Source organism: Gymnodraco acuticeps, unplaced genomic scaffold (assembly GCF_902827175.1).
Source record: "Gymnodraco acuticeps unplaced genomic scaffold, fGymAcu1.1, whole genome shotgun sequence".
NCBI lineage: Eukaryota > Metazoa > Chordata > Actinopteri > Perciformes > Bathydraconidae > Gymnodraco > Gymnodraco acuticeps.
The window spans coordinates 164,667-185,675 of NW_022990975.1; the positions used below are offsets into that span (position 1 = coordinate 164,667).

The 21,009-nt window shown below is 41.1% G+C and overlaps 1 protein-coding gene across 5 annotated transcripts in view; it reads right to left on the bottom strand.

The window, feature by feature from the left end:
* Positions 1–761: 761 nt before the first annotated feature.
* myo5aa (myosin VAa) overlaps positions 762–21,009 on the bottom strand; it is a 72,226-nt gene continuing 51,978 nt past the window's right edge. For 2 of the 5 annotated variants that reach the window (XM_034235534.1, XM_034235537.1), the window contains exons 25-41: positions 20,641–20,754; positions 20,347–20,481; positions 19,778–19,834; positions 19,387–19,614; positions 18,783–18,791; positions 17,382–17,482; positions 10,409–10,607; positions 9,067–9,132; positions 8,525–8,618; positions 8,275–8,424; positions 7,825–7,979; positions 7,412–7,501; positions 7,113–7,263; positions 6,180–6,462; positions 4,897–5,071; positions 4,710–4,790; positions 762–4,259 (exon numbers count right to left, since the gene is read on the bottom strand). In XM_034235534.1, coding sequence (XP_034091425.1) covers positions 4,107–4,259; positions 4,710–4,790; positions 4,897–5,071; positions 6,180–6,462; positions 7,113–7,263; positions 7,412–7,501; positions 7,825–7,979; positions 8,275–8,424; positions 8,525–8,618; positions 9,067–9,132; positions 10,409–10,607; positions 17,382–17,482; positions 18,783–18,791; positions 19,387–19,614; positions 19,778–19,834; positions 20,347–20,481; positions 20,641–20,754 — 2,241 coding nt within the window. In that variant the 3' untranslated portion in view covers positions 762–4,106. Of the gene's footprint in view, positions 4,260–4,709; positions 4,791–4,896; positions 5,072–6,179; positions 6,463–7,112; positions 7,264–7,411; positions 7,502–7,824; positions 7,980–8,274; positions 8,425–8,524; positions 8,619–9,066; positions 9,133–10,408; positions 10,608–13,433; positions 13,515–17,381; positions 17,483–18,782; positions 18,792–19,386; positions 19,615–19,777; positions 19,835–20,346; positions 20,482–20,640; positions 20,755–21,009 lie in introns of all 5 variants that reach the window. The other 3 variants (XM_034235538.1, XM_034235535.1, XM_034235536.1) reach the window with 3 other exon arrangements.

The window sequence follows — 21,009 nt, forward strand, 5'->3', positions numbered from 1 at the left end:
TTTTCCAATGATAACATCACCTTAAGTGGAGGACTGCAAACCTGTTTTCAAAAAAATTTAAGGTTTTGAATTTGTTTGACATTTCTCAGTAATGACACCCTCAGACACCCGCTATCAGTCATGCTATGCCATCAGTAGTGACTCAGATGTTAAGGGGGATGAAGCTTTTCCTCCCAAATCAGATATGCTTTGTTTTTCAACAAAGGTATACATTTCCTGCATTATATAGGTTTCTCACAATTGTTTTTTGTAAGCTGCACACATGTGACACTGAGTCTTCTTGATTAATAGATTATAAACTACACCATGCTTAAATAGACTCCTAAGTTATTATTTCATATGTGACATATGTAAGAAAAGGGAGGGCAGTCAATTATATTGAGTAATTGATTTTATATTGGAACATTTATTTCTCAAACCTATGTTTTATGGAAGAGAAAACGTATTTCTGATAAACTAATCGTTTATCAAACGGTAAATGGTGAATTAATATAACATTTAGAATCATTGAGAAGGGGTTTAAAATAACATGTCTCTGCTTTGGACTGATGAGTATATGATTCTTGCATGTTAAATGACTAACACAAACCTTCAATTTATGTATGTGTCAGGAAGGCTCCCAAATTTCCTGTTCGGAAAGTGGCACTGTACTGATAGTGGCGATTTTATTTTGAAATTCTTAGCGTGCACTTCCTGTCCTGCGACTGCTGCCTGCAAAAGTTGTTGAAAAAAACCCTGAAATAATCTCCCAGAGACAAACCAACAATGCTGTATTCTTTTATTTTACTTTTACAGATTTGACAATTTATTCCAAGTTTCTTAACGGTGAACACATTCACTAAGCACAACTACCAGAAACTACAAACAGTCCAGTTTGTACACATGGGTCATAGAGGAAACATCTGGTACCAGCGTGTTCACACCGGTACCACGACAGCTGAGGTGATGATTTATGATCGTTAACAATATTTAAAATGGCACATTCAACGCTAGTGCTGATAAGAACAATGGTCATTTATAATGTCTACGTCGTATCGTACAACCAACTCTCCCCTTCGTGTAAAAACGCAGAGTGAAGGAATGACACTTATTTCTGTTTGACAGCCCAAGAGAAACCCAGGGAAACAACCCTGCTCAACAATACAAACACATGAATGCAAATGTTTTTTAACGCTCCACTGAAACTATTCTTAATATATCAGACGACAAGGATAGTCTGAGCAAGTGTGAGAAAGCTGGTGCTGCATACACAATCACAAGTGTCTTCCTTCCTGTGGCTTGCAATATTTCATAGTCTGAATAAAACTGCAAAAATAAATGACTGATCACTGGCAGAGGAAGCTTAATGGGTTGCAGTTCAGTAGGAAGGTGTTGGGAGTGTTTCATTTTACAGTCCTTGTCAATCTATTATTTATCCGTCTTCCTCAGCAATGTCTAAAAAATGCATTTTGGACTTATGGCAAAACAGTGCAACCCTGTGGCAATAACTGTTGACCAAAAGGACACCTTATCAGAACAAAATATCACATTTAATATTAATTTTACAGTGGAAAAAAACCCTGGAGTGACACTGACGATTTTGTGTTTTAGTCACTCAGGTGGCAAATATTCAAATAAGGCTTTGCCCAAAAATGTGCAGCTAAAACACTTCATTAACAACTTCAAACATTCATATGTTAAATAAATTCCTTCCAGTTACCGTCTTACTTGCAACAGATATGTACTCTTTACACAAAGCATACTTGAAACCACCTAATAATGTAACAAAAAGGCAGATTGATAACATGTGGTCCCAATGAGAGCATATTCAATTATTCTCAAATACAAGTGCAACACAAACTTCACACACTAACTTCTCTTTACTCCACTTACAATTTTGAAGATGTTTAAATATGTATATTTCTCAGCATGTACTGTAGCTTCACAAGAGCAAGTTCACGGATATTTCAAATGTAAAACACATTTGGTTGAATGTTGGTTGGTTTTAGAAGGAACAAAACATAACCAATAAAACGTACCGAGTTCAGTTTTTGGAGACGATTCACAACCTCCTATATATTTAAGCACCTTTAAAAAAAAAAAAATTCTATCAAAGTGAAATATGTTTGTGAAAGGCCTTTAGGACAAAGTAAGGTTCACATGAGGGTAAGAGGCAAATTGGGTTGGCTGTTAATACTAATGGCACAAAGTAAATGGGGGGGAAAGTGCTAAACACGAGGCAGCGAGGACAATGTGAACGCAGACAAAACACTTTCTGTAACAACATGGGCAGATTCTCTCACTCTCCAATCAGAAGACTACATCGATGTTTCTTTGTAGAAGAAAACAACAACAAAAGTGTGAAGTTGTATTTCTACTAACTAGTAAAGCAAAGCGCATGCTGGTTGTATGAGGGCAGCAGCAGCAATGTATCCATACTGAGTTATAGCGGGTGAGGTGTAATATCACAGTTGAAGGAAAGTCTTAAATATGACTGGATATCTGGACCAAAACATATTGTGCACCAAAAAGAAAATGTCAGTAAACCCTTAATTTAACCGTGCAATTGGAATGGAAAACAGCTGCACCTATTCTGTTGTTTTTGGTAATAAAAAGGCCCATGTTGTGTTGTCTTGGCCGCTGAACAGGAAGGCATAGGACGGACATGAATGAAAAGAGAGGAGAGGAATCGGCCTCCAAAGCTGCGGTTTGTGGTCTTTGTGGGAATAAAGCAGATACAAATGTTGTAAAGATGGACATATCCATGACAAACCCCCAAGAGACCTTTTCTGTCGTCTCTGCTCAGTGATACATGGCTTCTTCACGATATACACAACAGAAAATGATAATACTGAAATAAATAGTTCCACGTTGATGATAACAAAACAGGCTTTGACCAGAGAAGACGAGAAGAGAGAGTAAAGCGTACGCAGTGCAACCCCCCCCCCCTTCGGTGATTCAGCAGTAAGCAGTGTGTGAGAGAGTGACTTCATATCTTTGTGCCAGTGTTTTCTCTGAGCTCGGGTCACAGCTGTAAACAGTACAGACTACAGCAGGTTAAACCTTTGTCAAAGCTTCAACTTTCTAAATCTCTCCTCAGTTAAAACCCGTGCTACACTTCATCAGGGTAAACATGGTAATGCGACAGTTAAGTTAAGACTTGACCTAAGAAATAATCATCTCTGCTGGCACTACATCATTTACCTGATAGACGTAAATATTTAACAATGGAGCCGATTATCTCGGGAATCCTATCCTTCATATATCGGAGGAGAAAGCTTCTAATCTCAAAAAGGGAGGGTGGGGACGGAGTTAAATGCAATAAATAAAATACACGATATATATATTATTCATATTTATATATGTATAAATGATATAGTACAGACGATGAGTTCTGTGTTGTCTTGACTGTTTTCAGAGAGGAAGCCCGGTCCAGGTTAACTCAACATGGGGGTGGAGAGAGCTAACTTTAGCATGGCTATCACTCATAAAGCTTCATATGCGGACTCAAAACTCACTTTGAGACCCGACATACCAACCTCATCAAGTTACTTTCTTTCTGAGGACTCTACTCCTTTGTGTGGCAATATACATTCTCTTCGGGGAACGACACGATGACGAGATCTTACAGCGAGTTTACACACATATCTGGAAGCTGGGGTCCACTAAGACGGACTCGATGGAGCGCGAGGAGGCATTGATATGGCCCTGTGGCTTCTCTAAGAGGCAAGCGATTTTACAAGCAGTGGATGATGACATTTAAACCAGCGAGTGCATCTGTGCGTTTTGTGCGACAGAAGTGAAGGCGTGCATGTGTACGTTCAAAGGATGTATGTTTTGTACAGATGCATGTTTAGAGTTCAGCATGTGGTTGTGTTTGAGGGTTTAATTTTTGTGTGTCAGTGTCCAGATTCAGACCAGCGATTCTTTACTGGAAACCGTGTTTTGAATTAGAAGCTTTTTTTCTTTTAGAAATAACTGCTCAAATCGTGTTCATTTTTGAGTGTGTTCAACGCTTTTAATTTTCTTTTTGTATCTCTCTTTTGATGATTGTGTAGTACAAAGTCTTTGTGGGCTAGTGAGTGTCATGTGGCCACTACATCATCTTCTCCGCCTTCCTGTCGAGTTTAGACACGTGTGAGGAAGGCCAGGTTAAGAGAGCCGGGGACCTGGATGGTTTCCAGGGCGAGTGAGGACGGGCTGAATGGGAAGGTGACGGGGTAAATCATCTTGGTGTCCATCAACAACTGGGGACTCTCACAACGGTCGCGCAAACGAGTCTGAATGGAAAATTAAGAGCACAGGAATAGCAGGGAATTAGATCATATGCAGTCACATTTATACAGAGATATTCTTAATAGGGTTCAGGGGACTGTTCCAGTGGTTGTGCACTTTCTAGTGCTTTGCATAATTGCTAGGCAGTCACCTTGCAACTTTTTTTTTAAATTCCTTGCATTTAACAATAATAACATGATGTTTGTGCCAGTGATAACTTGGAACGTAGACAAGTGAAGTGAAAAGCAGTAAACACAACGCCCTGCCAATTTTGTAGCAAGTGCAAATGAATTAGCAACAGTGCTAGTGTTGTCCATTTGCCACATGAAGGCTGAAGTTACTTACTATCAAATTAAAATGAACATTGCTAGATTGGCGTTTTCCTGATTTTAAAATAGTACATGTAGCATATGTCCAGAAAACAGTTTTGTATTAATACTGCATGAGTGAATTACCTGTATGGTTCGTATGAATGACACTGATACCCTCTCCTCAAACTCGTTGACTGGTGTATAAAGGTTCAGGACCTTCACAATCTGAAAGAGACAAAACACAGACAGTTACAAACACATTTCTTAGCGTTCAGACGGACAGAGACATCTTGTCTGGTTTCTCTGAATGCAGTGTTGTAGGACAGTGTACCTGAGCCGTGGTGAGGGCCAAGCACATGGAGCAGATGGCCTCGGCGTCCTCGTCGGTCTTCTTCTTTACCTGCAGCAGCTGAGCGGCCTGGATTAGAGGCTCCAGCGTCTCCTTCGCCCCGCACACCATCAGCCCTTTGTCCCTGAGCCACTCCTCCAGCTGGCTCACGTTGTACCTGCGCACACACACACACACACACACACCACACACACACACACACACACACACACACACACACACACACACACACACACACACACACACACACACACACACACACACACACACACACACACACACACACACACACACACACACACACACACACACACACACACACACACACACACACACACACACACACACACACACGATTACATTACAATACATTTGATTTAGCTCATGCTTAAGTGACTTATGATAAGCGCAATCAACCAAAAGCATAACATTCCTAACACCAAGAAAAACTGGCTCAACAATCACAAACTACATTGTTTAAATGATATGTATTAATTGATAATAAAAACGGAATGTTACTTTTTGTAATAACAAAATATTGTGAAAAGAGAAATTAGGCATATCAAGTACTTTTAGTTTTGATACATTTTGCTGATAAAACTTCTGTACTTCCACTAAAGTAACATTTTCAGTTCAGGAATGATCAGAATCAGAAACAAGTTTATTGCCAGGTGCGTTTACACAAACAAGGAATTTGCTTTGGTATCTGTAGGTGCGAACTTAAACAATCTAAAAAAATAAGTTGCAAAGTAGGTAAAATAAAGAAATAATTGTAATAACTTGTATACTTTGAGTCAGAGTAAGCATACTTCTCTACAAAATTGTGAAAACACACCTGAAACAATCTAGACTGAAATATGTCTTTTTGAGTTTGGGGTAAACTATCCCTCTAAGTCAGGGGTGTCAAACTCAAGGTTACATGTCGCTTTACAGAAGCACGTTGCCCATAAACTACATATCCCACAATGCATCTCGTTTTGTGACATGCCACTCAAGAGACTTCTGCTTTCAGACGTGGTTAATAATGAAGTTATTACCCTATCCGATAATAATCCAATGCAGAGGTCATAATGTAATATAATACATTATTTTATATATGTATGATATATTTATACATGCAAATTTATAAAGTCTTAATGTTACAACCGGCCCTTCGAGTGTAACCATAACAATGTGGCCCTCGACTAAATTGAGTTTGACACCCTTTTAAGTGTTCACAACACATAAAGCAGAGCAGTCTCCCTCCCAGCAGCCCCTTGTCTCACCTGATCTGCATGCCTTTGCTCCAGGAGCACATGTCTTTGCGCAGCAGCAGGTTGTTGAGGGTGACAGCCCCGATTATGTAAAACTGCTGCTTCACCACCTGCTTCATGAGCTCGGGGTCGGTGCCGTGCTGGCACATGGTGGAGTGGAAGGCGCTGAGCTGCCGCAGGATGGAGTCCAGGGTGTAGGTGCCCTCGTCCGCGATGCTGGACGTCCTCTTACGGAGACCCGTGGGCTTCACCCCCGACACGCCCTGGATGGTCTCGTGCTCCAGCATGCCAGACACTGCAGAGAACACACACAGGTACTTTACTGTAAGAACTATGGCCTTCAACTCCTACTCCTCTAAACTTAGCACTTTTTACTTTATTAGCTTTTGTTATTTTTCTTTACTTGCTTGTAAAGCATCTTTGAGCACCAGGAAAAGCACAATTAAATCACAATGTATTATTATTATTATGTGGAAATGACATTATTCTACTGTAGCATTAGCTTGTAGATTAAGCTAGGAGTGGGTCATTTGATAAAGCAAAGCATCATGATATTGCATGGTCAATGAATACGCGAACACCAAGTCTTGTTCGTTCATGTGACAAAGTTAATCTTTCATTACATATTATAAAAACAAATCTAACTTTAAAAAAAATACATATGCATTGGATAAGTTGGACATTTTATAATGTAAAACTGACACTTTGTCAGACTACTTTTTTTTTGACAGTGTTGACAAGTCTGCCTGCTTGGCAATCCGCAATACAATTGTAATTAAACTCTATTCTCTAATTTGCACTTGAACAATAAATACATTGCAATATTTGTTGTATATTACAAAGTCGCAATTTGTACACTTTTTGTATTACAATGGTATAGTGATACTTCTGGTGATCCCCAGCCCTAGCAGTGGCACACACACTCAGACGTGTTCATGCACACACCTATACTGGGCTGCAGGATGTTCTCCATGCACTTGATGAGCTGCTGGTAGATCTGGATGGCCAGGTCGCTGATCACCTGTCGGTACTCTGCCAGGTCGAAGTTGGACAGACAGTGTTCGTTCTGCCTCGTTGTGTTGTGCTTCATGAAGGCCTGACACGAAGACACAGGCAGATACTGGGTTACAACTGTTCTTGTTTAATTAAAAACAATAATGTAGAATTCTAACAATCCTTCTTCATGAGTCATGACTGTGTACATATTTGAGAGAGTTTCTCTGTTGGTGTTGTGTCAGTCTCACCTCGTCTCCGCTGTACTGTTTGAGACAATGCAAGAAGCGGCAGGTGTTGGATAGCCAGAAGGAGACGGTCTCAAAGTCGTCTCCTCGTTTCTGAAAGAACAAATTAAGTCAGTAAATCAGCAGGTTATATTGATAATCAAGACCTATCAGAGCCTCTATCAGTCATTTCGTCCCCCAGATGACTGAGAAGCAGCTTTTAAAGCATCTTGATTCAAATAAAGAAGAAACAGATTCTGCTATTACCTTTAAAACACATTTACTCGACACTTACCAGGGACATGTAATGCTACAAGTACTAATCAACTGTGTACAGATCGCCCAGAAACTCTCATCATCCTTTCTTTGTAGGATTGACATCATCATTCAGCTTTATATAAGAACTACTGCCCTACACACAAACACAGTATGCATACCTTCAGGATCTTCTTGATACTGTTGATGGTGGAGGTGAGCAAGGTGCGGACCTTCTGGTCATCGTTGACGTAGTCGGCATGTCTCAGACACATGAACAGGATGTAGGCCGGTAGACCTGGGATCAGATTCACAGCTACCCCTCGAGGCTTCAGCTCTGCAGAGACAAGAGTTCAGTGATCAAGAATTCAGAGACAAGCTTCAGCTTCATATTCTACGAAAGTGTTATGGTTTCCGACTAGAGAAAACTGTGAATACAATCTTTGTTCTAGCAGCTTTAATTGATAAATGGAATTGAGTGATTTAAAGTTATCTTAAAAAGTAAAACAGTTCCAAGTTAAATCCTCAAAATGCAACTTGAGACAGAGCCCAAAGTGTCCTTAAATGACCTCTCAATGATTATTCAGGATTTTTGATGACTCGTGTTAATGCTCTTTATAGTAAGGTCTTACCCAGGATGAGGTTCTTGACCAGTTTGAGCTCATCCTCCTTGTTGTACTCCAGCATCCCTTGGAAATCTTTCTCCCTGCGGGGAATGTTGACAGGATGAATCGGCTCGTCCACCACCTGTCCCGGAGACGTCTGTCCCTCGGTTTGACCCGCTGTGAAACACAAGACATAAAACATCAGGCTATATGTTGTACCGTTATGATCAAACGTACAGACTCTTAATCCTCTGCTGACCCATGGTTTCTCCCTTACCTCCCATCTCTCCGATCCTCTTGGAGTAAACCTTCAGCTGCTTCTTCAGCTTGCGGATGGTTCGGTCCTGTTTCTCCAGCTGCTCCATTAGATCCTGAAGGTTAGGAGTGATAGAAAAATAGAGAATAGTGAGGACATGGGAAAGATTCTGAATTCTAAGAGAGCTTCACGCTGTCGCCCCCCAGTGGTTAAAAACATAGACTTTTGTAAATCAGCTGCAGGCTTTGCATCAGCCAAAGTCTTCGAAACAGACAAACAAACAAACAAACAAACAGAAAGAGCAGGGAAGGGAAGGTTGAATCAACGTAAGAGCTGCTGTGCTGATTGTTTTGTTTTCAGAGGAAGCAACGTTTCAGGACTCGGTGGCTGTTAGAAAACGAGAGAAAGGTGCAGAGCTGCTCCGCTGTGAGTTAGAAGACGCTCTGTGGAGAGTTAGAGTGACACTCAGCGCCGTTTCGTTCAAAACACACAACATCCGTTAGTTCTGACACATGCAAACACACACTGATGCACACACACGCACACACACACACTCTACATACAACCATCCGTCGTAAAATCTTGACTCGAGCCTCTCTGGATGCTTCGGGGTCTTCAGCCAGGAGCTCCTGTCAGGTGACACCCAACACGCAGATGAGTGTGTGTGACGATGATTTTCAGTGGGAGACCCAGGTGGGAATGAAACCACCAACCCACGATACATGAAATGTAACTGTCGTTCAGAACTGTCTGATAGTTTGTCACACTCTTTTTTATAATCATCACAATATAACTGCATTCGTGACGCACGATCTTTTGCTTGTGTTTTAAGAAAGCACTAAGTCTGTATGCGTATGTTGTTGTATGTAGATGTAGATTCCAGTTTAAAGGCACCAGAGTCATGTATTACCAATCTTTACTTTTCATTTCTGAAGATTGTGCTCTGGATGCATAGCAGGAATAACGCAGCAATTCCCTTACAGCTGAAAGCAATATTTTGTATATAACAAATGTTGATATCTTATGCCATCTATATGAAGGACTTTGGTAAACAGTAATTCTGCCTTTTTTTTGCACACATGCAAAGTCGTCCCCCAAAGTATTGTTGTGCTTGAGAAGAGAAAAGATGATACATTAACTTGCTAATACCCTCGCATTCAAGTCATTTTCTGAAATTAACTAAGAACAAACTAAGATGACACAACAAACATCTCTTTCTGCGTCTTTGCTGCAATTGGAAGGCAATCATATGTGTAACAGATTTAAAGGCTTCATCTTTGAGGTAGTGGTATGACATTTTGGGAGAGACAATTCTCTAAACTGATTGTCAACGAGCAAGCTAACATACATATTTCCCAAAATGTCAACTTTAGACTCTTGACAATTGAGCAATACCAACTATCGGAAAGTAGGAAAAAGTATACTGAAACTGCAGTACAGGTTAGAGCAGGGGTGTCCAAACTTTTTTCACGAGGGCCACGCACAGAAAAATATACGAAGGGCTGGGCCAGTCTGGGAGGAGAGGTTTATTGCCTCGTAAGTTAAGTTGGAAGTTGGAAAAGTCAATCCAATGTAGGTAAATTATTCTTGATACTTGAAAATGCTTAAAGAAATGTCATTCCTTAAAACAGAAGCTTCAGATTGCTTATCATAAGAGGAAATATGAAGGGTATATTTCAAGGTTGTTATGTACATTTGAACATATTTAAGAAGTAAGACAAGCAGAAGTTTATTATACTTAAGTCATTATACTTTTTTTATTTGCTGAGTGAGGGCCGATTCAAAATGGTCCGCGGGCCGCATTTGGGCCCCTGGGACGTAGTTTGGACACCCCTGGGATAGAGTTACCGCTGTTCCTCTGCGTGTGTGTGTGTGTGTGTGTGTGTGTGTGTGTGTTCAGCGTACCAGGTTCTCGTTGGTGAGGCGGGTGATCTCGTGCTGCAGGCTGGCCTCGATGCGGGCCTCTGGAGGCAGCTGCAGGTTCTGGGCTAAGAGCTGCTGCTGGCGGTTGTTCTCCTCCTTCACGTTCTGCAGCTCGCCATGCAACGACTCCACCTCGTTATCGTAGCCTCGCCGCTGAGTCTGCAGCTGGTGCTCCAGTAACCTGAGGGGGGGTGAAGGAAGGAGGGTAGGGATGAGGGAAGAGAAAAGTGAGGAGGAAGATGGAGTGGGATAGACGAAAGAGTGTGAGAGGGCACACATGGGAGAAAAGGGGAAAACAAATCAGCGTTATTGTGTGAATGAAACTTCATATGACAGTGAGAGAGGATTTCACCGCAGCATGGTGACGCAGGAGCATGCTGCGCAGACATTACCAGCAGCCCAGCTCTCTGAACACGTTTTCTTAAATATGCTGCCTCATTAAAGATGATTCCCGATTCCGATTCGATTTGAGTAAACACAAATATTCATTTACTTCTTAGAGAACACATTAATCCACTGCATCTTTACAACGAAAACAGTTGTTTGCTGCTTTTTTAACTTTATGAATGTCGTACATGGATCGTTTGTTTCACTTTCTTGAAAGTAAAAAAAAAAAAAAAAAACAGTTAAACGTTGATTGCTCCAGCTGAAGTTGGGGCCTCCTTCCAAACTGTTCATGGACCCTTCAAATTTAAATGATTAATTGTCCTGTTTGAAATACTCTAAGGTTGTGTTAAGAGTAACATTGGAAAGAGGAGCTAGACAGGCCTTCAGTGATCAGAATAAAGTCAAATATTATACCCAAACAATTATTAGGGTGTGTTTTTAATGTCAGGAATAAGGAGGGTTTCCCGCCTTGTTTTGAGTTCTTGTGCATTAGTTAGTAAGATGTTAGTGATAAAACACAACTGATCTACTCCCTCTCTAGGATCTTTGCAGTAAATATTGAGTAACATGATACTGTACAATTTAACAGGCAGTCATAATGAGTAAAACAAGGTTAGTGGAAGGATGGAGGCAATGTCTGATGCACTTTGTTATAAACAAATGGGAAAAACAATTCAATTTTTTTATAAATTGCTTTACATAATGCAGCTTCTATGGGGAGTTTTCTATGGATAAAACAACCATGTAAAGAACTGTGTGGGGAAGAGAGTTAGACCTTGTTAGGTCAGGCTCACTTTATGCTGCATTTCCATTACAGTTTAGGAACTGGGGTAGTAACTATAGTAACGAAGTGTAGGCGGGGCGATCGGCTGTTCGGCTGGCGGAGCGACGCTGCGTAAAACTGCTGTGACGTCATCTTCAATGCGAATCACAAAACTATAGGTTACTTACGTAACCCCAGTTCACAGAGTAACATGAAGTGGGATGCGCCTCAACGCGTATGCAAACAGAAGCATCAATCTCATTACGCCAATCCTGATTGGCTGGTGATCTTGACGTCAACGTCAGGGAATCCACCCACCCTTTAAGTAGCTTGCGCTACGACGCAGCGTCATTCAAAATAAGCACCTCTTCTCGCTTCGCCTTAGCAAGAAGGGCCGTCTGGTGAGACATCTCACTTCATGTTACTCTGAGAACTGGGGTTACGTAAGTAACCTATAGTTCTCATTCATAACACTCCGTTCGATGTCTCACTATGGGATATTGAAACTCCCGTATTGCGAGACATGCTTATCTCGAAAATCACCAAAACAACCAGAACTTAACAGGTAGAACTCTGTCCCAACACGGGACCCAGCACTGCGCGGGCCACACTTGGAGCAGAGACATCTAGCCTGTAAAAGCGGACAAAAGTGAGCGGCGAAGACCAGCTCGCTGCTGCACAAATGTCTTGGATGGAAACACCCTTGAACAAAGCCCAGGATGCAGTCCACAAGTAGAAGGAGCACGCAGGCCCGTTGGTGCCTGCAAACCCTGACTCGTATAAGCCAGAGCAATCGCTTCCACAATCCAGTGGGAGAGCCGTTGCCTGGTAACGGGCTTGCCCTTCTGAGGGTTAGCCCAGGATATAAAGAGTTGGTCATTACAACGAAACTCTTTTGACCTGTCCATATAGGTGCGTAAAGCACGGACTGGACACTGCAAATTCGGCCGCTGTTCCTCAGAGGAACACAGCGGCGGAGGAAATGCCACAATGTCAATGGGGGTACATGAGCCAACCACCTTAGGTATAAAGGCAGGGTTGGGCTTCAGCAACACTCTCGTTTGCCCCGGGGCAAACTGAGTGCATGAAGGATGTACAGAGAGCGCATGAATGTCACTGACTCGCTTGGCAGATGCCAGAGCCAGTAACAGCACTGTCTTCAGTGACAGGAGTTTCATGTCAGCTTCTTCCAAGGGGTTCCAGGGGTTTGAGAGGTAATTAAAATAGCTAAGGGTGATGATCGGACTTGAAGTGTGTGTTTTACTCCGTTCACCGCCGCATCATAGCGGGAGGAGCTGCAGGAGAGCAGAGCTGCGTGTCTCCGTCCTGTCAGATTAGACTTCACTCGCGTTTAGGTCCATATCGAGAGAAAGATAAATAATCTGAATTCAGTGTGCAGTTTACTTTGACGCGGGGGTGAGCAGCAGAGGTGGGGAGAGGCGGGGCTATTGCCTCATCATTATCAGAAAATGATCGTATAGGGCGTACACACGGAGCCGTTGGACCCCCCAGAGCGTTGCGTATGCCGTTCTATCCACCTTGGGACCCGTTATCGTTTACGCAGTCGTTTAGTGCCGTATTCGGTCGTCCTCGTGTGGCCGAATGGTCTATATGACACTAAACAGTAACGCAAACGACCGTTTTCGTCCTCGTGTGGCCGGGGCATTAGTCACATCAAACCAAAACACAGGCAGTCTCAGCATACGTCGTAAAACTGTTAAGTTGGACAACATTGAAAGTTGTGAGAGAAAACTCTGAATACAGCGAAAGAAAGAAGAAGTACATGAATGAAGAAACAACAGCAGCGCACATCCTTTCCTGTGAGAAGGCAAATGCTTCATGCTCAAATAAAAACACCTGATGGTTTCCTTTAAGCCCTGATTAACCAGCCACAGCTCTCCGTCCTCATTCAGCTTGTGGAGGTCTGGAGCGGCAGATCTGACCGACACAACACAAAGGAACATGAACAACACAATGACAACAAGACAGAAGCGGGATGGTTGGGGAGAAGTGTGCAAAACAAGAATAAAATGTCTGCTTTTTATCTGAAGTGTCTGCATGTGTGCAACACTGTCCAATTTGAAGTCATATTATCTGGAGTTTAAGGTGTACTGAATGTGACTGTAGAGAAAAATATGCATACAACTTGTTCAGACTGTGATATAAATAAATCTGTAATTTGAATAAAATCTAACAAAATAGATATTCTGATAACCGTGGATTCAGGTTATTTTTTAAATGCAGTAATTTCTACTAATGTCTGTTTTGAACACATAATTTCACAAGCAAAGTGAGTAACATGTAAAAAAGAGAGAGATTAAGCCAGTGATGCACAGTATTGTAAAGACTGCCTAAAAACAGAGAATATGTCTGCTGTTAGCTAGCTATTGTGTGTGTACAATGTCAAATATGTGTTTACTTTGCCATCTTACAATGTGCATCTTTTCAAGACCAATGAGATGACATGCATTTAAAAACAAATACATGATGATTCCTTGCAGAAACATTTCAAATGAAATTCCTTTAAGGTGTGCTGTGCATCTCTGCTTGGACAAACAAAGAGAAAAGTGGGCTTTCATGCAGGATTTATGCCAAACTCATTCCATAAAGCTGAGACAGGAGGCCTGCTACAACAGCATCCAACCCAACACTGCCTGAAAGTCAGTGAGTGAGGAAGTCAGGTTGAAATCTATGTGTTAGTAAAGGTTAAACGACAACTGAAGACTACATGGAACCCTTTGAAGCTCAGACCTTTCCATGCTGTCATGCTGCACATTTAGAAAATACTGCATTTAAACATGGTGTTCTGCAGCATCTCCGAAAACAGACTAGAAGCCCCTGAACACATCTTCATATCTTTGTCTTGAGGAAAACTGATTCTCTCTTCAGTTTGAGAGACTCATGCTTAACTAGGAGATCCCATGCAAAACGAAGAATCTTAAAATATGACTTCAAAGAACATTTGTTTAATAATAACTGTCTGTTAGAGCATAAGTCCGACCTGAACTGTAGCTAGAGCGGCTTCGTTATTCATCATGCTGTTAGCGCAGAAACAGCTACCCAAGCTTTCATCAGCACGAAGACGTAGAGTCAGCTGTTTCAGCCTCAGTAAAACAGATCTTTTTCACTCTGGTTTTGCATCAGCGTGACCATGCATGCTCTGTCCCATGATGCATAGGCCACGTCTGCTTTTTCTTTTTACCTCAGCCTACTCAGGAGATCACTGACTTCCAACGGCTTACGCATGAACCTAGGAGATCTGCACAGGACAAGGCAGTGTTCACAAACACACACATTTATTTAATGTATATATCATGGTAATAACAGACACAACATTTGGATCAAAAATATATGATGGGATTTGAGTGAAGTGAATTCACACTTCCATTAAATAAATTACATTTTGTTTGCCATTTATTATCTTTCATGGTACTTGTGTCACTATACAAACATGTCACCTCCACCTGCCATGCTTTTGTGCAACTATAGGCATTACAATGGGTTGCAAACAGAGCCGGCCCGACCCATTAAGCGACATAAGCGGCCGCTTAGGGCCCCGCAGCCACTAAGGGGCCCCCTAGCAAAAAAGAAAAATGTAATTACAAAAAAGAAATCTCAGTACACCGTCGCCGTGATACTGTAAGTATGTTTAATTAATTGTGTTAATATGCCTAGATTGCCTACTCTCAAAGTCATGTATTATATTATTGAGTCAATAATATAATACATTAACCGTGCTTTACCTGAACCTCATCATGACACAAGAGAGGACGGCAGGATTGTAATTTCCTGTGTTCAGTGAATGCAACAGAGGCAAGACACCAGACCAACCAGAGAGTTGAATGGAAATAAACATCTGTCTTATTGGCTGACAGGTACCTATCCTGTGAGCTGTGACAATGTTTAAAATAAACTGTCAGTCGGATTCAGAGTTTTTGAAGATGGACATAAGAAAACATTTTCTTAAAAAAGACGACAACAATTCTCAAGTGGTGGCTCACACAACAACCCCAGAGCCACCACTTGAGCCAGGTAAACAAGGTATGTAAATGTCAGTTTACATACATTTCTTACGTTGACGTTACTTTGAATCGCGGGGGTAAGCTAAACCGTTAGCAAAGCTATAGCTAGCCAGATATATTAAATAAACACTTAGTCATACAATTTAAATGTTATGTTTTTTAGCGTTACCTGGTGATTTCAAAGAAAGCTCTCTGGGAAATGTTGACTTACTGGTCGACATGAAGCTAGAAGCTACCTCACAGTTGATCCTGAGTCTGTGTTTCATAGTTAGCTTAGCTAAGCATCAACCTAGCACTGAAATATATGGATGTTATATGACAGTATTTCTGAGAAAAAGTCAGCTGAAATGGTGGCATAGTTGCCACTGCTTTACGTGTCAACAGCATGTTTGAACGTATTTGCAGCAGTAAATGTGGCTGTTTGGCCACTGACGTTGCCATAACAACACCTGAATTTAAATGTGCAAACTCTTTTTGTGACAGATTTTTGCAAGAAATTATAATTCTTCTGAATGATATTCCTATTGACAGCTAGTTTCTATGTGAACATTATGAGATGGACAGCCAGAGAGAATAAATGAAAAACAGTTATGAAATACTATATGACAAAACAAGAATACAGTTTAAGTGATTTGTAAAATATCCATAAAGAAAAATCTGTTTACAGTTCTGTTTCATATGGGTGTTGAGAGATGTATCCATAGATCTCTTAAATTTTGCTCTCAAAGTGCACCAGATTGATGCTTTTAACTTCAATATTTTAAAACACAGGTGAGGACCCCCCTAGAGGAGGTTAGGTCCACAGTATTTACATGCTTATACATACAATATGTGTGCTTATGCTAACATCATAAGACAAAAGTTGGTTCCGTGTTGTGTGTAGTGACAACGCGCTAGAGTGAGGGGGGTCCCCAAGCCAAAGCTCGCTTAGGGCCCCCAAAAGTCTAGGGCCGGCCCTGGTTGCAAATGTTCACAAAAGGTCGAGAACATTTCCAAATGTATGTGAATAAATTCTTGTTTCGTTCCACTACCTCATCGTGACTCTTAGTAGTTGGTTTCTTAAGATAATTAGCAGATGGCGCCAATTTTCCAGTGGGAAGACTTTTTTTTTTAATTAAAAAAGCGGCAGTAGAAAAAGTATGTAGAATACCTGATTGAAAAATTACCTTTCTGTTTGTTTTGTGTATTAATGTGATGAAGGTTACATCAAATGTTAAGTGGAGCGTTGTGCTAATCTATCGTGATGATCCGTCTCTTCAGCAGAGCAGAAGCTACATCGAGGTTTCAGTCGAATGCTTCGTATATGTCAATATTTATTCGCTTACTCTTTTTACGAGACACTTTGTCATAGTTTGCTTTTAGCAATACACCAACTTCTTCTGCCCGAAAAAACACATTAAAAACAACTTTTTGCCAAAGCACTGGTTCTTAGTATCATAATGGTTGAGGTATTGTGCGATCCTTTTGTTGATGAGGGGGAGTGATAATGTCTGTAATATGTTGATAATGATTGCACAATATGAAAATCGATAGCATCAAGAAATTGTATGTCCTTCTGGTGTCCAAAGAGGGCATGAATGATTAACCTTGATGTACAACAGGTGCCGTTATGTAAGCATCTCCATGTACGTCCTATTTATGTTATGTCTGTGAAAAAAATGTTTTTTCTGCGTTTCCACTTTGTTTTTTATGTTCAAACTGGAAAAAGATATGGATGGAAATACACCTCATTATGAATGTATGGATCTGGAGATTAGGAGGAGTACTGTCTGTATCAAAGTACCTGTTGGTGTCTTTAAGTCCTACGTAGGCTTGCTTGATTTCATCAGAGTCCTTCAGCTTGGAAACATCCTCCGCATAGACTGAAGGCTCGGTCATGGTTTCCTACACAAAGATAAATAAAGGGGATACATTAGAAAAGGGAACACCACATTTAAAACAGTAACCAGGCTCAAACAACCTCTGGCAAAGGTGCATCATGAACCAGTGTCATTCAGATAGGTGTATGAATAAAGATAATGGAGTCATGATTAGTTCACAGTGCTGAGGGCTGTCAGCATGTGTGCTGCTGACTCCCTGCCAGCTGCACTACGGCTGCCGGCTACCACTGTCCTTTTACTCTGACAATCATCAGCCTCCAGATGAAATACTGACAAGAAATCAAGTGACGCCTCAGTGACAGCCGCCTATCTGCAGGGAGCTTCACAGCGGGGCGACTTCTACTAGCTTTCAACAGACATGAGGGGGGGTTTAAGGTCACTCATGATCATAATGTCTGGGTGGGGTTCATGTGATCGCCGTGTGACAGTTTGATGTAAAGACAAGGATCATTTGTTAGCATCAAAGACTCTGACACTGGGGACACGAATATCTATATCTGTGTAGCTGTACGAGGTGGGAATAAAACGGATTCATGTACAAAATGTGATTCTCGTCTTCTGAGAATAAATGTGGAATTCACAAATTCCCAAGACATATTTTTTAAATGTTTTTTTTTATATTAGAACCTATATGGCGTATGATGGACAGTTAATCCTACACAAAGTGTAATGTGTGTCAAGCATTTTTTGAACAATCACAGTTTTAAAGAAATGTGTAGCATACATTTTTGGAAATTGCCTAGTTTCTTAAAAAATATAATTAACAGATTATAAGAAAACCATGTAATTATGAAACACACAACATATTTTTTTAAATCTTAAACTTGCTGTATGAGAACTCATTGAGAAACACTAAAAACGTCATATTAAAAAAGCACTTTTTGTGAAAGCCTGGCGTACATTTTGGCTTTTGCCTTTGTGTGTTTATATTACAGCAATCTGTTGACAGAAAAATACTTCATAATCCTTTTATTAATTATTCGGCTTTCGTGCCACATTATGCCACACTGACTTCATTAGCGCTGTTGAGATACTTTTGAGCAGCAGCAAGTGAAAAAGGGAATCCCTACTATTGAACAACCACCAGGAGAATAGTTGTTTAAAGTATTTAAGTGTATATTTTGAATTACTTATAATTTCTCCTAGCAGTGGTGGTGTTAGAGCTGCACAGAGAAAACAGACTAACTAACATCAAATTAAAAGTTGGATCAGATCTTTAAACAAATGATGTTTACATGCAAGACACAGTGACACAGTGACACAGAGCTAAACAGTCATGCAGGAGGCAGTTTTTTTAACTGTACCTTCTCATCCTGTGGGGGAGCGTGGATGGAGGAGAGAAGGTTGAGACAGGAGTTAGACAAAAAGACGGTGCAGTGAAACAGAAAAACTACTTACAGTGAGAACATCGACGTGATTTCATTTTTTGTTTGACCCTCTACATTTTGTTCAAATGTCAAATAATGTATACTCTATTAATCATTCGCCATTTTTTGCTTTAAAAGCTAGAAAGGAAGTCTCAGATTTCATGCTTTTTTTTTAATACATGAACATGAGAAAAGTATTTATAACACATTACTTCAAAATCTGAGATTAGGATCACTCGCCAAATGTAATTGTAGTGATCTCTTTTTTTTTATCTTGTGCTAACAAACAGAAGCAGACATAGGTGAAAACACAACATGCACATGTGAGGTGGTGGATGCGAGCAAGCAGGGTGCCATCCTCCTTAATTTAGCTTCACTTTGTGAAAGACAACAGCACCACGTAAAGATGCCATATGTTTAATCTAAAGTGGCCATATACTCTGCTTTTCAGTATCCTTGGGTCTTTTCCACCTCAGTCGTGATATGGATGTACTTCCTGTATTTGCACCCTGAAAACAGTCACGGTCACACGTTGCTCTACCTTGTGGTGCATGGCCTCCTTCTGGCTGACCAGCTGTGAGCGCAGGATCAGCACCTCCTCCTTACGGACCTCCAGCTCTTCACAGGAGGAGTTCAGCTGCTCCAACACCACCTTGTAGGCTGGGGAGCCTGGGGCCCCGGCGCCTGGACCAGCTTTACCCAGCAGGCTTTGCCTAATCTCCACCAGGTCATGTTTCAGCTTCTTGTTCTCCGAATCCAGCTCCTGGCGCTGAGGAGTGAAAAGATTCAGTGTCGGTGGGTCACAGTAACAAGTGACAAATGAGGCTTTCTGAAGCTAAGGCAGGAATTACTCTAATAAGTACATGTCTGGCTTTCGGTCGGTGAGCGAAAAGGTGCTAATGTTTCCACTCTCTTCTCCTCTGGTAGCTTACCTTCAGTGACTCGTACTCCAGCTCTGCTCCGCGAGCCTTTTTAAACTCAACGTCATCCTGAAACAAGGAGCAAAACATGGCGATGAAGAGGGCTTTCGTACAGTGACAAAGTTTGTAATACCTAATTCAGCTTCATTTAACGCAGGGCCAATTAAAAAACGGCCTGAATGAAGAATGTTTATATCTTCATCTAAATAATGAATGAACTAATGAATTAAGTGATGTTAAGTGGTGGTGTTAGAGCTGCACAGAGAAAACAGACTAACTAACATGTATCAAATAAAAAATTGGATCAGATCTTTAAACAAATGAGGTTTACATGCAGATGACACGGTGACACAGAGCTAAACAGTCATGTTAAAATTATGTAAAAGAGAACACTTTTTGTACTTCCTATTCATGACATGCTTACTGTAGATATGTCTATTTGTATTCATCAGGACCCATGCAACTAATAGTGTCAGAAATCCTTCAACATGGATTAGCACGCTAGAATGAGACTTTTAACTCTAGGTGTTGATTTGATATGCTTATATGATATATTTAGAGCCATGGGGGGGGGTCTGTACCCTGGCTCTAGCCCGCTGGAACTGGTCCTCTTTGTTTTCGAGCTCGTTGCGCAGAGACTGCTTCTCTTGCTCGAGCTCGGTGAGGCGCTTCTGCAGCTTCAGGGTCAGCGACGTGTCGATTCCCCGAGTCACATCCTGCACACACAGACATGTTAGGACAGAGCATGGGCACAATGAAAAGTATTTAAAGGGATATCACTGAAAGAAAAGCCACTTTTATCAGCAGCAAGTACCAGTGGGAACCAGGTGTTTCCTCTTATAAAATACAACCAAACTAAAAACAAACAGTCTTACTTCCGCAGCACGGGAACCTTCCTCCAATTCGGCGTACTCCGAGTTGTATGTGTACTCTGATTCGTTGCTGCTGTGCGTGGAATCTTTTCTCCTGTGACCAGGCTTGGAGGCGTTCTGCAGATTAGACAAAAAACAAGCTTTCTAATTTAGAAAACATCACATTTTGAACAAGAGATAATAAGAATGGGAAATAGAATAGGGATTTAATGTGATATGACTTCAGACAGTTGGTCTAAGTGCAGAATATTACCAATGTTATGTTCTGCTGTTCTAATGCAAATCTAATGTAGAAAAATATTCATCAATGGATCAAAAAAATATTGTTGTCAGTGTTTTTAGCTTTTTACGAAGTTGTGTGAAAAAATGTCA